Here is a 20748-nt window from a genome sequence, read left to right on the forward strand (position 1 = left end):
TAAATTTAAATTATGTGTATTTGATCAGTGATCAGTACTCTATCAGAGTTCAGTATACATTCTTGTACCTTTATGTCATAATCAAGTGTGGCTTTTGATTAAATCTGTGCACTGCAATGTGAGGTTTGTGCCTTCACCGACATAACGGAACACCCGTACGGCTTCAATGTTTTTACTGATTAAAGTCAAACCTTGGTCTAGTTTTAAGACTGAAGGACGAGAAGCAATATTAAGGTGATCATCAACTTTTCTTTGTTACGGAACGATTCACACCATCCAACAGCCTCGGAGCTTGATACATAAGTATCTCAAACAGCAGGCTTTCTACACCCCTCCCCTGAACTGGAAAAGCTGCATTCCTGCTCAGTCCTTTTGCTGTTTGTATAAATCCATCAATCTAGCAATCCATCAATTTGTGGAGCTTATCGTCTTAAATCGCAGCCGAACCTGAATTGCGCAGGACGAAGCAACAGCGTGGTTGAAACTAAAGGCATACGGCTCATGTCTGGCCACGAGCATGCAGCCAGAGATCGAAAGTGTTGATTTCTGCCCTTGAAGACAACCGTAGACAGGGAAGAATCAACGAACAACTCTACTATGACCAGAGTCGGGAATCGAACACAGGCCACATCATTGAGAGGCGTCGGAGTACTGTACGCACTCCGCCATCCATGCCACCAAACATGCCACTCAATTTAAACATCCCATTCATCATAAAATCTCACTGATCCAAATGTAATCATAAAAAGTCATGTGATCACATGTCAGGGTTCCCCTCTCTTTAAAAAAAAAGTGCCCTTCTATCTTTGTTTCCCCGAACCGGAATCCATCGCACTGCCCACACATAAAAATGAACCTCATGCACGAAATGCTCAAAATCGAGGACATCGGTGCAATGCCAACCACTGCAATCTTACAAGTCTGACAACCGCGGCGAATGCGTGCAGGCGCACTACCTGTTTGTGTTTGAATAAAATCCTGGAAACATGATATAAATCGGCCATGCTGTAACTCGAGTAATGCCCCCTCTTTTCTCCTCGGAAATGCGTCAAAAGCGACTGAACAAACAACACTGTTTTCCCGCTCTAAGGCGGAGATGCGATCTTCATCTTCTCAACCGAGGCCTGTCGTTCCGGCATTATCTTTATAAACTTGCCTCGGGAGTCCCATTCTGTTGACACATCGGGTGCTGAGTCCCTTCTCAACGCCCTGCAGGCTGACCCGCGAGGAAAACCTGGCACAACAAAAACACCACACTCTCTCGATCCCCTTAACTGAAAAGCTATCCCTCCCAGATACGGAAGGAATCAATGTATTCTTTACTTCCTTTTGTTAGATCAATAAAACGTCTTGATATACCGTGAACTGAGACGTGAGAGTCGCGTTGTGCCCCAGGCCTACGCAACTCGCATCCGGTTTGGTTGTCCTTCATCTCTTTCTTGCGAAGTTCCTTTCAAGCTTACATTTAGATTATTCATGGTTGCGTTATTATTAAAAGTTTTTCCGCATAAACGGTTTACTTCAATTTCGTCCTGAAAATTCATGATCTTTTGCATACCCCATTTTCAATTTCGTCTTTGGTCGCTCATTTTCGCACTTTGTTCAAACAATTTTATACCTTAGCCATACTTTTTCGTGAAAGACAATTCAATTTCGTCGTCTGCAATTGATGAATGTACGATAGATGAAGCAATTTCATTTTGCAATCAATGTTATATAAATGTCGTCGTCTGCAATTGACGAATGTACGATAGATGAAGCAATTTCATTTTGCAATCAATGTTATATAAATGTCATTAAATTTCGTCTTATGATTGTATGCTCTCTTTGGTATTCTTACGTTTTCATCTGTTCATTACTTTAAACATATTTACTTTATTTTATTGTGCCTTATAAGTAATTTCCTGGTTTAACGTAGGCCTATAACCTTAAATATGCATTTTTCATGTCATAATTATATTGCAAAATTGTAATCTTTTTACAATACTTATTTGCGTATCCATTTAGTTCTTTGACAATTTTATGCGTCAACAACTGAAAGAAATAAGATATACTGGCAAATGGAAATGCATAGGCCTACATTCCATTTCATGCAATAAATAAGTAGGCATCTACATGCAGGCTAATTATGTACTTATGAAAAGCAAAATGCATTCATATTTTCACATCTTTCGGAAACAGTCATTTCAGTTCTTCTTCTTGTCCTTTGGGTTGGTTGTTAAAGCTTAATTTTTTTTTGTCTTGCAATACACCGTGCCAAATACGTCTGTGCATGGTTGTACCAGCGTGCGATTTGTTTGGTGAATTTGATCGAAATTTTCTTGAAATCGATTAAACAAAGACGAATTCAATCCTAACATTATGTAAATAATCATCAGGTGAGACGAATTCCATTGAAATCTGACGACATTGAATGGACAAACGTTGAAATCGATTGACCTCTGCATTTGGAATGATCAACGACTGAATTCATTGTAGCATTTGCGCGTTCCGGTCTTCTCGAGACGAAATTGAAGTTAACCGTTGATGAATTTGAATGATTTTTTTTTAATGTGCGGGAAAACCTATATTCAATCAAATTCAAGATTCTTCTGCCGAATATCTAACGTTGATCTTGGTATCTTCGCACGGTTTTCTCTCCGCATCTGCAGGGCGAAAGAGCAGCCATAATTGATATAAGTGCGGCTCGACGCCACGGATTCAAGGTTATATCAAACTACCATCTCGCACAACTTGCAAACTACCTCTACTTTCATTCTGCATGGTCTGCGCCTTCTATCAATGTGCTTCACCAATCAATTAATATTTCAGCCAATGCTGTATATCCCTATAATACCATCATAATTGTTAAGCCAAACTTTTCACTCTTAATGAGTCACTGTATTATGTTGCTCATCATTAGGCGACGCACAGCACAAACCGTTTTCCTTTTGATCATCGTCATCAATTGAAATCAAGCCAATATGTTTTTTTGCCATAAGCTTCTTATTAAAGAATCCTCTTGGCACGGAAGCGACATCGGATGATGAAGCTTTCGATTTTAAAATTGGCTCATTAGTCTTTAATGATAACCAAACCGGGTTTTTTTCAATTAAACGGGGCAGATGACATGAAAATAGTCGCGTAATAAATTTTTCAATGCAATAATTTTGCTGCTAATTATAAAAATAGACAAAGTTCACAACTATGTGTATTTAAACTAAAATAAGGAAAGGAAGTCTTTGGATTATCGGCGTTTAGCAATTAAACAATCGCGTTATCACTTTGTTATTTTAAAAGCTAAATATTACGTATCTAATTCCTAAACATCAATGTTCATTCATTGGCAAAACACTATCTATACTCTAAACATGTTTAGCATGTAAACATGTTTACAAAGTGATGACAAGAAAGTGTTTAGAACAGTTTTTAATTTCTAAAACCAGTTTTTGCAGTGTACCTATACCTAATACATTGTACCTCCTAACACTTAATTCATAATACATAATACCTTATGCGTAATACCTAATACATAATACATAATACGCAGTACGTTATACATAATACATAATTATTTAATACATAATGCGTAAAGTAATATATAATAATACATAATGCATGCATCATACATCATACGTAATAATACATAATACATAATATTGAATGGATTTAAGAGGCAAGAAAGTGCAAGAAAGCAAGATGATGTTAAACAAAAGTGTTGAATTGCTAAATACAGTTTTAGCAGTGTATAGTAGGCATATAATTAGCAGACTATTTTAATAAGAGACGCCTTCAAACCGGGCCCACCCACACTAAAAGAATTACGTTTTACTCGATTTCGCTGTTCATTGCAGAAACAAACGCAAGCATTTAACTACCGTTTTTGTCAATTTGTAATATAAAACGTTCGTTGAATTCGCATTTACAAACACGCCCGTGGGTGCTTCCTATTGTGGTGTTTCCTTCTTGACTTTTTGTCCCGTAATTCCTTCCTTTTTTATTAAATAATGGTGAGGATATTGAACTGTCCGTCGACGTCTCCCATCTAACACAATAAATAGGCGGACAGGTCGCTTGAGAAAAGGGAATTCATTTAACAAGTTGCGTGCCCAACGAACAGTTTACTTCCGGAAAGCGAAATTCAATTGAACAGGCTGAACAGGTTGTGCCCGTGTATTGTAGTCACGCCTGACTTCTAATCTGATTAACAAAATGTTGCGCGCACTGTTTGTTCCTCCAGAGAGCCAATGGTATTTTGGCCTTTTTTGAAATAATTAATGAGTTACTTCAGCATCAACATGCAGCTATACCAATTTCATGGCTAAGAACGAAAATTTGCTGAGAAAATACTGATAAGCACGTATAGAGGTTAACAAAATACAAGACAAAATGCTGTGTGATTCGTACTGCATGAGTTGGTCCGGCAATGATTGGAACGTGATTGGTTGATTGCTAGGTTGGGCGCGTATACCACTGGCGCGTGGGTTATTTTCTTGCGTAGCGTTGGTAATGTGGGTTATTTTCTTGTGTAGGGCAAGGTTGCATGGGATCGAGTCTGGTTGTCCAAGCACTTAATATCACAGTTGCTTTCCCCCCAGTTAACTCGATGTATGTGCGTGTGGCTTAATTGACGGTTTACGATTGTGGACAACGTGTGGACGTATATCTCTGGTACTATGCTGGATTTTTAAAACTCTCTGGCGTTGTGTAATTGTAACGTCCTCTTTAAAGGTAAGCTTGTTAAACATATATAATCAGTGTGTTTTCTGATTATGTACACAGCCATGGTTCTGAACTTAGGGTGCATATGAGTTTATCACCTTCGAAGTTTTCCCCCCGCAAAATTGTATTGTCTGTAGCTTACTATAAAATAGACGGATCATGTTTTAGTCTTTTGTCTCGAAGGATTAATTGCGTAAGGAATAATTCACATACAGCAGTGTGAGTTGTCTGTTCACGGGTACTAATGAAGAGTGTGTATGGAGAGCAAAGCCTAGTAGGCCTATGCTAATTGTTGTAATAGAGAAGTGATGAAAATGTAGAGCATCGCAATCTCGTTGTTATATCCTGTGCAAGCTAGGCTTTAGATTAAGCTGCAATACAGGGTGAGTCAAAAAAAAAAGGAACCCAAATGTCGGGACCATTGTTTTAGTGATTTTCTTCATCTAGCACTTTCAAATTCTAGGATATTAAAGCCCAATTCAGAAGCTTTCATTTCGTACAAGAATCAGTCAAATCACTCTATACTTTCAAGTTACGGAGTTTTAAACACATCCACCGTTTTAAAGTTCTGTTCACGGATCACAAAAAGGTGTGCGTTCTTTCAGCAAAACGAACAATTCACACACATCCTCATGTGATTTGTTATCGTTTTGCTAAAAGAACACTTAACTTTTTTTGTGATCCGTGGACAGAACCTTAAAACGGCGGTTGTGTTTAAAACTCCGTAACTTGAAGAGTACATGGGTGATTTGAATAATTCTTGTACTAAAAGAAAGCTTATGAATTGGGCTTACACATACTAGATTTTGACAGTGCTACAAGCAGAACTTTACTAAAACAATGGTCCCGACATTTGGGTTTCGGTTTGTTTTTTTACACACCCTGTAGAAAGAGGAAATAGACTCTCGGAAACTTTTGGAAAGTTTTGGGATGTCGGGAGATTTTTGTCGAAAACTGAGTTATAAGCTTTACAATGAGAAATCGAAGAAGAAGTGGTCCTTGATATTTAAAGACATATAGGATCATTTGCATTTATCTCAAAAGTAATCTGAAGAATTATTATCAAAAAGCTTACTTGGATTAAAGATCGTACTGGTACCTAACACCCCGTATAATTATTTCGTCCGGCTTGCTGTCATTTACAAACAAACAAAATCAAGAAATGTACCGGTAGGTGATTTCCAACGATCACTCAATTAGTTTGACTGTTTGTTTGAAATAAGAGTTTATTGAGAATATCGTGTTTCGTAATCAAAAGGTTGTGTATGTTGTTTTCGTTGTTTTCTCGAAAAGTGTAATATCCACTGAGCTGAAACTTCGACAGGCTAGGTTCTGAACATTCTTCTTTGGAGATTGAGCAAACGATCGTATTATGCCTAACATAATATTCTTATTAATGCATCCTGAGCATCACACTCCTATATAATATTTAAGAGTATACCTATTTAAAATGTTGAAGCAATGCTTTCGAAGATCAAATATAATGCAGAGTGGAGTAAGTACATTTTTGTTCAATTTTTTTTCTAAAGTAGCTCTTCAGAAGGAAGAAATTCATTAAATAGAGAGCACGGACAACCGTCTTTGAAGCAATTTAGGAGAAATCCCAGTGTTTTGTTCGAAAAGAATACTGTTCCCCAAAGACGTCGTTCTGAAATAATTTAATCGAGAAATTGAACAGTACTCTTCTAATTTGAAGTCTGTACCAAGTCTCTCTGAGAACCCTGAGCACTGAAACGACGCGACAGTATACCTCATTAGTCACGAATGATTGGGAGTCCATTCAAAATGCAAAATGTATGTAAAGATATACCAGTGGAATATTCCCTAAGAACATAATTTAATGCGGGCAGCTAGTGACTGTATGGCAGAAAGCACCTCATCATGTATTCGTGCTTAGTCTATACATTGTGCTGGTGGCGAGTGCTGCAGTTGAGGTGTTAGTTGAAAGTCCACTAGCACTTGAACCACTAACACCTGACCTTGCACTAGCACTTGTTTGTCCCAATATCATGAACACCTGAGGTGTTTCTCTCATTTCAGCTGCTGAGGTTGTTGTCAAGCTGTTCAAATCACTAGCACATGAACTACCTTATTGCATAATGCCTCAGGTATACCTTGGAGGAATACGAACTAGTGGTAATACAGCACCTCAAGTGCGAGCCCAGACAGGGCTGAAGTGCAAGCATACGTAGTATGCGTGGAAGTAACAGTAGGTTTGCGGAACACCTCGTGTGCATGAGGTTTAAATGCATCTTATGTGTTCATGATTTTAGGACAAATTAGTGCTAGTGAACCTGTGGCGGTGTTAAAACTTAAACTATAACACCTTAACTGACAGGTGTGTTTCCTGTCAAGAGGGGTTCTACCCGACGCTCCCCAATACCTGTGTTCCCCATTACCTATGTTCCCCGAAATCCTTAGTGTTAGGGTTAGGGTTAGGGTTAGGCTAGATGGTTAGGGTTAGGGTTAGGCTAGATGGTTAGGGTAAGGGTTAGGCTAGATGGTTAGGGCTACAGGGTTAGGCTTTGGGAACATAGGTATTGGGGAACATATAGGTATGCACCCGTCAAGGCCTCGAGTGGTCATGATTTTGGGACAAAAATGCCATGAAGCGCAGTCACTATGTCTTGTCTACAGTGTAAGAGCCTTGACATTGCAGTCCTCTGGTTATCTAGAATAGCCCTGCATCCCCTTTTTCTTCCTTTCAACCTTTTTATTTTTACTGTAAATATTTCATCACATTGGAAGCAAATTCAACCGTTGCTAGGCTGAATCGCGCGATGCGTTGCCATGGGCAGAATATCTGTTCCCACCAGTCACCGGTGGGGAAAAGAATACAACGAAACCCATTTCGAACAATTTGTTCCCTCATCAATGGCACATGAATAATGTAATGAATTTATTTATGAGATTCATATGTGCATGCATAATTAATCAGGAATGCACCATACGAGGTAATAAAAAAGGTAATAATTGTATCTTGCCACTTTGTGCAATAGAAGTTGTCAGGTTTGCTTATGATGATGTTCTTTTGGAGAGGCGTGCATCAACTAGAGCAAAAACATCCCCAATACACTGCGCCTACCAACTTGTGTAAGCATTTATGGTCAGTTTGGGTAAACGAAATTGGCATTGCACGTACTAGTCAGGCTTATTAACTGGAAAATCTGCTGCGAATATGAGAATATAGTCTAAACCTAAAATTATCGGAATGTGTGTTCTGTATAGCGACTAGATTTCTCAGTCAGTTCTTAAAAAAAAAAATGGGGTTTTTTTGGTTGACTGTGTTGCTTTAAGAGACCAGTTTGCCGACGGGGTTGTTTGTACCAGGTACGTTCGTTGCTTATCCATAATCGCCGTCTGTGTGGTATCAAATTGAAATTGAAAACATAACTCTAATATGCGGGACTGTTTCGAGATCAGTAACGACTTTACGGTGTCACGTCATCCGAGGAATTATATTACATCTATATGTTTCTCATTATACGCGCGTGGTCGATGTTAAACGAGAATTCTCTGGACATAGAGGCCAATTCTGTCGATCTTCTACACTCCGAACACACCTTCCTTTTTCGCGCCGTTGCGCAAATCAATACATGTACATGTAGTTTGAAAAGGCTCGCCTTATCGCATGTTCCATTGTTTTGTCAACGTTCGTCTGGCCATTATAAGGTAAACGAACAAAGCGAGTTTCTTCGAGCGTTACATTTCGACTTCAACAATACATCGACATTATAACTGTCTTTGTTATAACAATTCTGTCAATCTTCTTCACTCCAGACGCACATTCCCATTTCGCCCCGTTTGATAATTCAGGTGTTTGCAAGGCTCGCCATGTTGCACGTTCCATTCGTTTCGTCAACGGTCGTGTGGTCGCTAAGGTAAACGCACAAAGCGAGCGCACCTGAAAGAAGTTTCTTTGAATATTAAATTTCGATTTCAACAAGACATCGACTGTATACAGGACATTTACACATCATATCACAAATATATCCTTCAGTCGCACGTATCTGTTTTGTCTTTGTCTGGAGCGATCAAGCGGCAAGGATCAGTTTAGACTATACGCATTGACATATTTGTTACTGATGTCACGTACTAATTGTATTGATTAATGAGGTTGCATTCGAGTGAGCGTATTCTAAATGTTCTTTCCAATTGAACAAAGCCACGGATTGAGAAGCTATTGATTTTAGGGGTTCTTTCAGCTAATTTGTTTAAAAAGACAACTTTTTTTATTACCTCTGTTCATCAACCGCTAGCCAGTTATACATCGTATGTATCTTCTGGTTTATTCGTGTAGGGCAGAATAGGCCTGGAAACATATGTGACGTCAGCTGGTTTTGTTGACATGTGCGCGTGGAGCTTGGTGGCTCTCATATCGCCACATGGCTCCCATAGGAAAGCGTACTTGTAAACAAAGCATGACGTCATTGTGTCTCAGATCTATTCGTTCCGATTTTTGGTTTCAATATATCAAATCAAGCACGATATGTCACATCAAGCACAGCTTGTAGAAGACACTTGTGTGTAGATTGTATAATATGGTGATGTTCTTTTGGAGAGGCGTGCCTAAACCCACGAGAGCAGAAACATCCCCAATACACTGCGCCTACCAACTTGTGTAAGCATGGTCAGTTTGGGCAAACGAAATTGGCATTACACGTACTAGTCAGGCTTATTAACTAGAAAATTTGCTGCGAATATGATAATATAGTCTAAACCTACAATTATCGGAATGTATGTTCTGTTTAGCGACTAGATTTCTCAGTCAGTTCTAAAGAACATTTGTTTTTGTTTTGGTTGACTGTGTTGCTTTAAGAGACCAGTCTGCCGACGGGGTTGTTTGTGCCAGGTACGTCCGTTGCTCATCCATAATCGCCGTCTGCGTGGAATCAAATTGAAATTGAGAGATCAGTAACGACTTTACGGTGTCACATCATCCGAGGAATTGTATTACATCTATATGTTTCTCATTAGACGCGCGTGGTCGATATTAAACGAGAATTCTCTAGACATAGAGGCCAATTCTGTCGATCTTCTACACTCCGAACACACCTTCCTTTTTCGCGCCGTTGCGCAAATCAATACATGTACATGTAGTTTGAAAAGGCTCGCCTTATCGCATGTTCCATTGTTTTGTCAACGTTCGTCTGGCCATTATAAGGTAAACGAACAAAGCGAGTTTCTTCGAGCGTTACATTTCGACTTCAACAATACATCGACATTATAACTGTCTTTGTTATAACAATTCTGTCAATCTTCTTCACTCCAGACGCACATTCCCATTTCGCCCCGTTGGATAATTCAGGTGTTTGCAAGGCTCGCCATGTTGCACGTTCCATTCGTTTCGTCAACGGTCGTGTGGTCGTTAAGGTAAACGCACAAAGCGAGCGCACCTGAAAGAAGTTTCTTCGAATATTAAATTTCGACTTCTACAAGACATCAACTGTACAGGACATTCACACAACATATCAGAAATATATCCTTCAGTCGCACGTATCTGTTTTGTTTTTGTCTGGAGCGATCAAGCGGCAAGGATCAGTTTAGACTATACGCATTGACATATTTGCTACTGATGTCACGTACTAATTGTATTGATTAATGAGGATGCATTTGAGTGAGCGTGTTCTAAATATTCTTTCCAATTGAACAAAGCCACGGATTGAGAAGCTATTGATTTAAGGGGTTCTTTCAGCTAAACTTTTTTACGACAACTTGTTTTATTACCTCTGTTCATCAACCGCTAGCCAGTTATACTTCGTATGTATCTTCTGGTTTATTCGTGTAGGGCAGAATAGGCCTGGAAACATATGTGACGTCAGCAGGCTTTGTTGACATGTGCGCGTGGAGCTTGGTGGCTCTCATATCGTCACATGGCTCCCATAGGAAATAGTACTTGTAAACAAAGCATGACGTCATTATGTCTCAGATCTATTGGTACCGATTTTTGGCGTCAATATATCAAATCAAGCACGATATGTCACATCAAGCACAGCATGTAGAAGACACCTGTTTGTAGATTGGATAATATGGTGATGTTCTTTTGGAGAGGCATGCATAAACAAGAGCAGAAACATCCCCAATACACTGCGCCTACCAACTTGTGTAAGCATGGTCAGTTTGGGCAAACGAAATTGGCATTACACGTACTAGTCAGGCTTATTAACTGGAAAATCTGCTGCGAATATGAGAATATAGTCTTAACCTACAATTATCGGAATGTATGTTCTGTATAGCGACTAGATTTCTCAGTCAGTTCTAAAGAACATTTGTTTTTGTTTTGGTTGACTGTGTTGCTTTAAGAGACCAGTCTGCCGACGGGGTTGTTTGTGCCAGGTACGTCCGTTGCTCATCCATAATCGCCGTCTGCGTGGAATCAAATTGAAATTGAGAGATCAGTAACGACTTTACGGTGTCACATCATCCGAGGAATTGTATTACATCTATATGTTTCTCATTAGACGCGCGTGGTCGATGTTAAACGAGAATTCTCTGGACAAAGAGGCCAATTCTGTCGATCTTCTACACTCCGAACACACCTTCCTTTTTCGCGCCGTTGCGCAAATCAATACATGTACATGTAGTTTGAAAAGGCTCGCCTTATCGCATGTTCCATTGTTTTGTCAACGTTCGTCTGGCCATTATAAGGTAAACGAACAAAGCGAGTTTCTTCGAGCGTTACATTTCGACTTCAACAATACATCGACATTATAACTGTCTTTGTTATAACAATTCTGTCAATCTTCTTCACTCCAGACGCACATTCCCTTTTCGCCCCGTTGGATAATTCAGGTGTTTGCAAGGCTCGCCATGTTGCACGTTCCATTCGTTTCGTCAACGGTCGTGTGGTCGCTAAGGTAAACGCACAAAGCGAGCGCACCTGAAAGAAGTTTCTTCAAATATTAAATTTCGACTTCAACAAGACATCGACTGTACAGGACATTCACACAACATTATCAGAAATATATCCTTCAGTCGCACGCATGTTTTGTTTTTGTCTGGAGCGATCAAGCGGCAAGGATCAGTTTAGACTATACGCATTGACATATTTGCTACTGATGTCACGTACTAATTGTATTGATTAATGAGGATGCATTTGAGTGAGCGTGTTCTAAATATTCTTTCCAATTGAACAAAGCCACGGATTGAGAAGCTATTGATTTTAGGGGTTCTTTCAGCTAAACTTTTTTACGACAACTTTTTTATTACCTCTGTTTATCAACCGCTAGCCAGTTATACTTCGTATGTATCTTCTGGTTTATTCGTGTAGGGCAGAATAGGCCTGGAAACATATATGACGTCAGCAGGCATTGTTGACATGTGCGCGTGGAGCTTGGTGGCTCTCATATCGCCACATGGCTCCCATAGGAAAGCGTACTTGTAAACAAAGCATGACGTCATTATGTCTCAGATCTATTCGTACCGAACTTTGGCGTCAATATATCAAATCAAGCACGATATGTCACATCAAGCACAGCATGTAGAAGACACTGGTTTGTAGATTGGATAAAATGGATTTCAAAAAAATACCAATAGATGAAATAGATTAGGAACGTATATATTTTCAGGGTGTATTAAAGAAGCAATCCAACAATAATGGGTTAATGTGAGGGTGATGAACTTAAACACTGCCAAAGTGGATCTTAAAGGGTAGTTCATTATACATTAATACCTTATTTGCATCTGTGCAGTCATGGATGACCGAACAAAAAAAGGCAAACTCCACTTTTTCAACATTTTGCCTGATTGAGTTGTGAATTTCACTGCTCAAAAAGTGCGCCCTCGCAGTGGATTATGTGTTGAATGGGGAGGACATGTTGAATGTGTTTGAGTTAAATGGAATATCATGTTTCATGTTAAATACGTCGTATCAAAGATTGTTTTGTTTATTCAGTAAAATAATAACTGCCAATAGCAAAAATGTACTCAAATCGTAGCTTGAGCATCGGCTTTGACTTTGGCTTTTGCTGTGCCCATTGCAAGCTTTTGATAAAAACATTTTGACTTGGGAAAGTTAATTAGATATGATACACACAATCTTGGGAATGGTTATTTAATAAACATGGACAAGATTACTATGAACCATCTCAAACATACCCTTTTCAACGCACTGTCCACAGCGACAACGCACTCTTTGGACAGCTCAACTCGCCACTTATTCAGCAACGTTGAAACAAAAAAATAGGGTTTTTTGGGTCCGTTTTGCATTGTTCCAAATGTTAAATCCTCATTCTATTGAAGTGGGTATTGGACACAATTATCACACTTCACTTCGTGTCAGTTATCCGAGTTCAGATTTTGTTTGGTTTGTTTAGATCGGCCTAAAAGCCCTTTTCCGATTTTGACGCGCTTGGTGACGTCAAAGCTATGAATTTTGGGTGTTTATTTAATGGTTCCGTGCCATGTCACCGGCAGTTCATAGTACTTTGAGTATTCTGTAAAGATGTAATTTTGGAGGGTAATGGGTGCAGTGGAGTTTAACTTGGGTCGAGGACTGTAGCTGCCAACAAAGGGTTTCCGAACAATGAAGCATTGAATGCGGATTGTGAGCGCGGCAGGGCATTCCTCGAAATGCACGAATCGTTTACCTACCCCCATGTTAGCTAATGCAGTAAGCTTACGTATAAAACGGTGTGAGTGTAGCTGGTTATGTGGCAAGCATCCACCGCGTGTATTATTAGTACAGATTGTCGCTTATTGGAACGAGACATCGCAAGGTAAGAGGAAATTTTCTTCACTCACGATGTTGAGACTTTAATATTCTGTTCTGAAATATGAAATTGCACTGACCAAAGAAGGAACGGTTAAGTAATTTGAGGTATGGTTTGTGATCTCTGCAGTACATTCACAAAAGCATACGAGTCCTTGGATCGTTGAAGTTTTACTGCATGTATGGATGGGGCATGATTTAGTTTCGTTTATGACTGACTCGAAATCAGAAAACTATGCAGTTATGATCAGAAGACTTGTGTTAATGTAACAAGTGGCATTTAATTGTTTAGGATTCAAAAAATTTATTATTAACTTCATAACATCATAACGTCAGCATACATTCAGTTACGTTTAATTTTGGAGAGCTGGCATGTGATCAAAAGGCCTAGGCTACTTTTCGAGTTTTGTTTTATTTCCTGAGAGTTTCCATAATTCGCGCAAGGCTTGTGCGTTCTTTATGCCTCTCTCACTTCATTGATAGTTATTGGAACCTTTGAATATAATTGTGTTAAATTTGTACAAATGTTAGAATCAATGAACCGTCTGAAAGTAAGAAATAACAAAATTGTATGTCATCGCTGTTTTGCAGCATTGCTAATGTTGCTAGCATGGTGACTTTGGGCGTGCTCCCTGGCTACACGGCATAATTAAACGAGTTGATGGCGTCTGACTAGCGCCCTTGAGCAACGATATTAGAGACCATTAGAAATAGTGCGGGTATACAGGATACGTTTGCGGCTCGGATCAATCCGCCTATTAAATCACCATTTTATGTGGTAAGTTCACCAGACTTACGTAACACCTTGCAATATTTTGATGTGAGATGTATACATGTACATTGCCGATATTGTGGCCGAAGAAAATAACCATGCAAAATGGCGGTCATGACTTTTTCCGAGCCGCATACATATCCGTATCAAATCTAAAGGGAAAACCGCCAACATAGGGCAGGCTGGATAGCTCCTCTCAGTTGGTAGAGCAGAGCAGAAAATTATTATATCCCGGAGGTCGCAAGTTCAAACCACACTCCAGTCAATTTGTGTTCTTCTTTATCATTTTTTGGGTAATATTATGCACCTAGCCCTATATACTGCAGCTTCCCTTTGTGATTCAGGCCTATGGGTTGGGGGGGGGGGGGAGAACAATAGGCATTATGACCTTTCAAAGGGCATAATTCCATACTTGATATTTTCATATTTTCTGTAACCTTCATCTGGCAAATTAATGTCATCATGTGAAAGTGTAATAAGGCACAGACTGTGAAATGTTGATTGCATTTTGTTGTGATTGAAGATGCATATTATTCTGTGTGATCTGTTTTCCAGTTTCTCTGCCAAACTTGCCTGTGGTTTTGAAAGTTGCTTTTGGATTCACAATACAGGATTAGGTTCATAACCATGATGCTAAACACAATTCGCATAATGCTCAATGATAGTCACGAAAAGCAAGTTCCTATAGATTGGTGAGGCGATCATTCAAAAAGTTGTTGCTTTCATCAATGACCTTGGCTACTGTCGTACAATACTCTATTATTTCACCGAAGTGAATGATCACTCTGATGTGCGATCGACATTCACTCTCACCGACTGAAGGGACATGTTCAGAATGAAATTCATTCTCCTGATGACGAACTTAGCATACTGTTTAAAACGTCGAGTTAACCCAACAGGTTCTCTTCAGAACACATACTCACAAAAGAGAGATTTCCACATGGTGTTACCACAAACCTCTCACTTATTAATGAAATTCATGTAATCGAGTAGATTGAGTTTTTCACTCGAGTTTCCGCTGAATTGATTTCCCCAGGGTATTTCAATCTAAAAAATAAGAATGATTTTCATTTTTAATCATCTCGTCCCTGTTTTCACTTTTTGGAAATTAGACTGTATAGACAGTGCATGGTACCCTGACGACAGCGTTTGGTTTCCAACACTAGTGGTTTGAGGGTTCCCTTTCTACCTTCTCTATAATATTCAATAGATGTCCTCTCCTTCACTTCAGTACGATTTGGGATGCTCTGCTGATCATTAAAATATATCACGATCTGTCAACAAAAGTCAAACTTAATATTAAATTCGGAATGCTCAGCAGGCAGTATATCCAATTGGGACAATCGATTTTGAGGCCTAATTAGCCTGCGTAGTAATGACGTCACTCAGAGATCAACTCGCACTGCAGCGGCCCGAGTGAACACCGTGGTTTCGCTACGGCTGTTATGAATCCCTTTAATTGAGTTGATTCTTGATTCTCCTCTTTGAAGCGAAAATGTGACAACTGTGGTTGTATTGAAAGGCAGTGAACCATTTTCAGCATTTAATTTGGGAAAATGTTCTATAAAAGTAGGATGTAAATTTGCTGTCTGTGATCGTGTGTGTTAAACGTACGTGTGGAGCGCTGTGGTCCAATGGTTACGGTGTTCGATTCATGTGCCGTGGTACGTGGGTTCGAACCCAATAGTGCTTGTGTTCTTGGGCAAGGCACTTTACTACAATCGCATCTCTCTACTCAGTAGTGTCAATCGGTACCTGCGATGGTAGAGACTAGAAAGCACTGATCTCGAGCTGTCCCACTTTCTCAGCGTGTTGACTGCACTCCCTTAAAATCCCTGTGCTTCCTGATTACTATTTCTGTAACGTTTGCATCGAGGTGTTTTTTTTTTGGTGTGGAACGGACGTGCTCGGACTGCAGTTGAGCTCTTGCAGTTTGTTCAGTGATTGCCATGGCCGGCTTCGTGGTCTAGAGTATTGAATTCGTGGTCTGCGGGTAATTTTGCTGGTTGTGAGTTTGAGTCCAGCTTGGGGTTGAAGTGCGTGTGCCCTTGGGCAAGGCACTTTGTTACTCATTGCTTTTCCCCGGGGACGGCTGAGATGGCATAGCATTTGGAATGTTTCACTGGCCCAATGAGCAGGGTAATAATGATGTGGCGCCTTGAGCACCAATACTGGTGGAAATACGTGCGCTGAATTATAATATACATTATTATTTATAGTCCAGCTCTTCGTATGGGCCTAGTTTGTTTAGAATCAATAGAAATTGTTTCAGGTGCGAACAAACAACGAAACCAAAATTGAATGTAGTGGTCACGTGACTAGATCTCTCTGCTATGACTGTTCCATAATCTACACGTTCGCCGTTGAAAAAGAATCGATACGGAAACAAAATGTGGGAGGTCGCCTAGATGACCGGTTTTCCTTGACGATACCCGCGGGGCAAAGACGTCACAGATTGCACTGATTGTAAAAAAAAAAAAAAGATTGTCACTGCGGTATATACAAGAAAATGGTTACGAGTGCATTCACCCATTGAAACTCGATAAAGACCTGTTTTGCGTAATTGGCGAAGTCCGCTCATGAAGGGTTGCGTGCTCGTTTTGCCGTCAGCAAAACGGGAAAATACAATGCAACTGTATACCGTAAACATAATCGCAGTAAAGCTGGAAGACAAACTCTCGAAGCACTTGTGCGGTTTCTGCATGCTCGTAAGAATCTCTTCCAACACCAATTTTCGGATTCCAGCTTCCTAAACTCATTCCCTCGATATTCTCTCTCAAGGTATTCTATCCGTTCTGCTGTTACAACACTCTGTGATAAGACCTTTCGTGCGTGCCTCGATCTGTTAAAAAAAATCCCAGGGATTTAGTCGATTCCATCACAAGTCCATCACAAGTAACAGTTGATGAACAATATCGAATGCCGTTATAAAAGCTCATTTGAATGGCTTGTGAGTTGAATTTGGGACTGGAGGACTTGTGATGGACTTGCAGGGACTTGTGCACTGGAGACGAGTAGGCTGCATCTCTGTAACAAAATCACTTTTTCTAACACTAAACACAATGGCTTTTACTCATTGGCAGATCCAGGGGGGTGCTACGGGGGCGTGCGCCCCCCCCCCGGCAGTGACCCAAATTTTGTAAAATAAGGCCATTTTTCACTCGAATGAGCAGTTGCACCCCCCCCCCCCCCTCCCCGGCACGAACCTCTCTGGATCCGCCACTGTTACTGTACGGGCTCCGTGCACAAGTACCCCATCAACGACCAGAAAAGGAGAGTTGGGGCGACCTAGACTGGTTCCCGATCCATCCACTGTGTTTTTTGATTGTATCCAAAGTTATTGGAGGCGGGGATTAGTCTCGGAGACCAACGACGCGCGCCATGCTCACGCGATATCCATGGCGAAGACGCGGTGGCTAATAGCTTATGCACATTCAGGAAGTCGTGCGTACTTCGCGCGCGAACCAATACAGTACGCGCATGCTGTGTGTCCCGTCCACGTGGTCCACGGAGCTCTCAAAAGAGGTAAAAACGCGCCCTCTTTTGTTGGCACACGGAGCCCTATCTTTTCCCATCCCCGAAAAAAATTACTGTACAACTTTCGGAGGTGGGGCAACCTCGTTCCCAGGGCTTCCAAAAGTTTCAACCTCATTTCCAATAGTAAGCCCTGGATAGGAAACTTTCTTCCTGTGGACTGATTCGATACCGCAATTAGAAAGGAAGTTACATCGTGTAGGCTTCTTGGTGTTGCTATTTCCAACGTGCATTACGTGTTTTCACGTTCATTGTAATTATTACATCCACACCTTCTCAAAAATTATTCTTTCCTTCTCAATTTACTCATATCAATATGAAATGTGATACTGTATATTGGCTGGATAAGATTGTAACATTTTAACTTTGAACAAACATGTGTTTTCGTACCTGACGCCGCGGCGAGTTGATTCTGTTTTTACCCCAAACACCGCATTCAGAAACAAACGCTAACTTAAAACACAGGCAGGCACCAGACTTTTCCTAATTTGCACACGTATAAAAAACTATTGGATATGCAAATGATCCAATACCATTCCAATACCTGCTCGACACAATGAGATTGAGGTTGGTGGTGGGGTTGTTGGAAATTTGGGTGGAAAATTAGGGATGGGGAGGTTGGAATGTCCATGACCCCTACATATTGCTAGGAAAATACCCAATCTCCGTCCTGAAATATCGTCATACAGTATTCATGTCTCGTTTCACTGCTTGAGGCCCTCGCCCTCTGTATGCGTTGCAACTTAGCCACCCCTTTTAACTATCCCACACTTCAAGTCCTCATCTGTCCCTTTTGAAATTTCCTGAAGCACTTAAATTTTGCTTTTCTTTGACCATTTTGCACATTTGCCGAATACCTCGCCCCCACCTCAACTAATAGGTTTGAATGATTCATGAGCTGTTGAAATGCAAAGGCTGTCAAACGCAGTACAAAGTTGATTAAGGACGATAGGGAAGATTTACAGCGGGAAAAAACTTCGTCAAACATTTTGTTTTCTTTAGCGGAGGAGGATGCACACGGAAATAAAAAGCTTTGTACTCTTATCCGAGTAGGAAATAGGAAGATAAAACCGCGACTTGCCAAAAAAAAAAACATCTTGCTTAGTGGTAACGGATCGGCAACTATCAATAATGTTACATTAAACAGATATACAATTGATGAGAGGTTCTCTGGCTGTTTTACGACTGTCGTTATTTGCCAATTGGAAAGCATTTTTGGTGGTCTAGCTAAATAGTCGCTGCCACGTCTGACATCTTGCGCTTTATTTTGTTCAGGTCTTATTCACATCTACAGTGGTTAGCGCCAAAAGTTATGTTCATGAAACTTTCCGATGGCGAAATCTATTTATTTTTCAAGTCCTGCTTGAGTTGTAATACGATTCGGGGCAATATACAACAGCACACCCTGATTATCACTAGACATCAAAACGTACAACTTGCCCTAAAAAGTAAGACAAACAAATTCTTCAGAGGATTGCAAACGCCCAAATTTAACGTAGAATTTGTTTCAATTTATTTCTTCTTATTTTTTATTTTTTTTAATAAAACATATAAATAAAGAACACTAAAGTAGGCCAATGTTGAATGTGGTCGATGCAAGAAATGTTAGGGTTTAAAAAATTCAAAGAGAACCAACGGTGGTTACATCTGCTAAATCTTAAAGATTTAATACCGAGCACAAAAGTTTCTTTTTTTAATTCATAGTTCAACCGTAATAATTTCGAACCTTAACTGATCCTGTATAAATTCAGCAGGATTGGGCACGTTCAATTAGAACCAAAAATTGCATTTGAAAATGGAGGCTTAACAGATTAGTTGAATATTTGATGAAATAACCAATATATTTGTTGAAACTGCCAAATATCGGTAGATTTGTGTCCAACTAATCGGATTGGTTGGACGCATACCTACCAATGTTGGTTATTTCAACCAATCTGGGATAGGAATGCAGCTAATGGGTTTAAAGTCATTGAACTCTCACGGGATTTCTGCACTAGAAAAACTAATCGCATTCTGCATGCCCCATTATGAATGAGAACTGTGCCTCGGGAGATGCACGGTTTATTTGCATAGGGGGGCAGGAAAAAATACTCGAAAAATATGACATGGATGCTGTGCGCTTTAAGTATTGGAATGTTTTAAAGGCATGTGTGATCATTGATTTGCATGCATTTTGTTTGTTTCCAGTAAAAAATCACTCAAATCCGAAGCGGAATGTTCCAAATCTAACCTTTTGAAGTTTCAGCTCAATGGATGTTACACTTTTCGAGAAAACAGTTAAAAATAACGCACAATCTTTTCCTTTTGATCAAGAGACATTTTGTTAATAGCACCCTTTATTTAAAAAAAAAAGATCGTTAGAAATCATCTATACAATTCTTGATATTTTCTAAACGACAGCAAGCCAGACGGAATAATTTCACGGGGTGTTTAGTACCAGGACGATCTTTAATCCAAGTAGGCTTTTTGACAATATTTCGGTAGATTATTTTTGGATAAATACAAATAATCCTATGTGCCTTAAAATGCTTCAGATCGACTCAGAGGACTAAAAAGTTAAGGAACGGTCTTTTCGAGAATAAGTTCACGAGGCATAATATTCTTCAAAATTCAGTGTTAAGAGAGAGAATATTTTACTTTCATTTTATATGTACACATGCATACATCTTTAAATGTTGTCACCTCCGAGAATTGTATTTTCTTGCGGCTCTAAAAGTCTGTGAAATGCAAGTTGTTTACAATCGTGAGACTTTGATACATAATTATTGAATTTCCGCTAATTGTATTTGTTCCAAATTGTTTGCATTTGAAAATGTCACAACGCAGGTTCAAACAAAGCAACTGTTAACTGTTGGTTAATGATGCACAAGGGAACGTCCATCAATGACACTGGTTAGGGTTTTTCTTTAATTTATTTCCCTCAAAAGGTTTCGCATTTGTCATACAGCTGGTTGGGTTCTCAAAATGAATTCGGCTTGGGTACTTTGCCTTTATCCCTTGAAATCGCAAAGTCCTGCTAAATCCCTTTTTG

At 39.8% G+C, this 20748-nt stretch overlaps 1 protein-coding gene across 1 annotated transcript in view; it reads left to right on the plus strand.

Moving 5' to 3' along the window:
- Positions 1-13260: 13260 nt before the first annotated feature.
- Positions 13261-20748, plus strand: part of LOC119737135 — a 98263-nt gene continuing 90775 nt past the window's right edge. The window contains exon 1 of the mRNA XM_038211252.1: positions 13261-13418. Coding sequence (XP_038067180.1) covers positions 13298-13418 — 121 coding nt within the window. The 5' untranslated portion in view covers positions 13261-13297. The remainder of the gene's footprint in view (positions 13419-20748) is intronic.

The sequence above is a fragment of the Patiria miniata genome, unplaced genomic scaffold (genome assembly GCF_015706575.1).
Source record: "Patiria miniata isolate m_02_andy unplaced genomic scaffold, ASM1570657v1 HiC_scaffold_3, whole genome shotgun sequence".
In the NCBI taxonomy this organism is placed as follows: Eukaryota; Metazoa; Echinodermata; class Asteroidea; order Valvatida; family Asterinidae; genus Patiria; species Patiria miniata.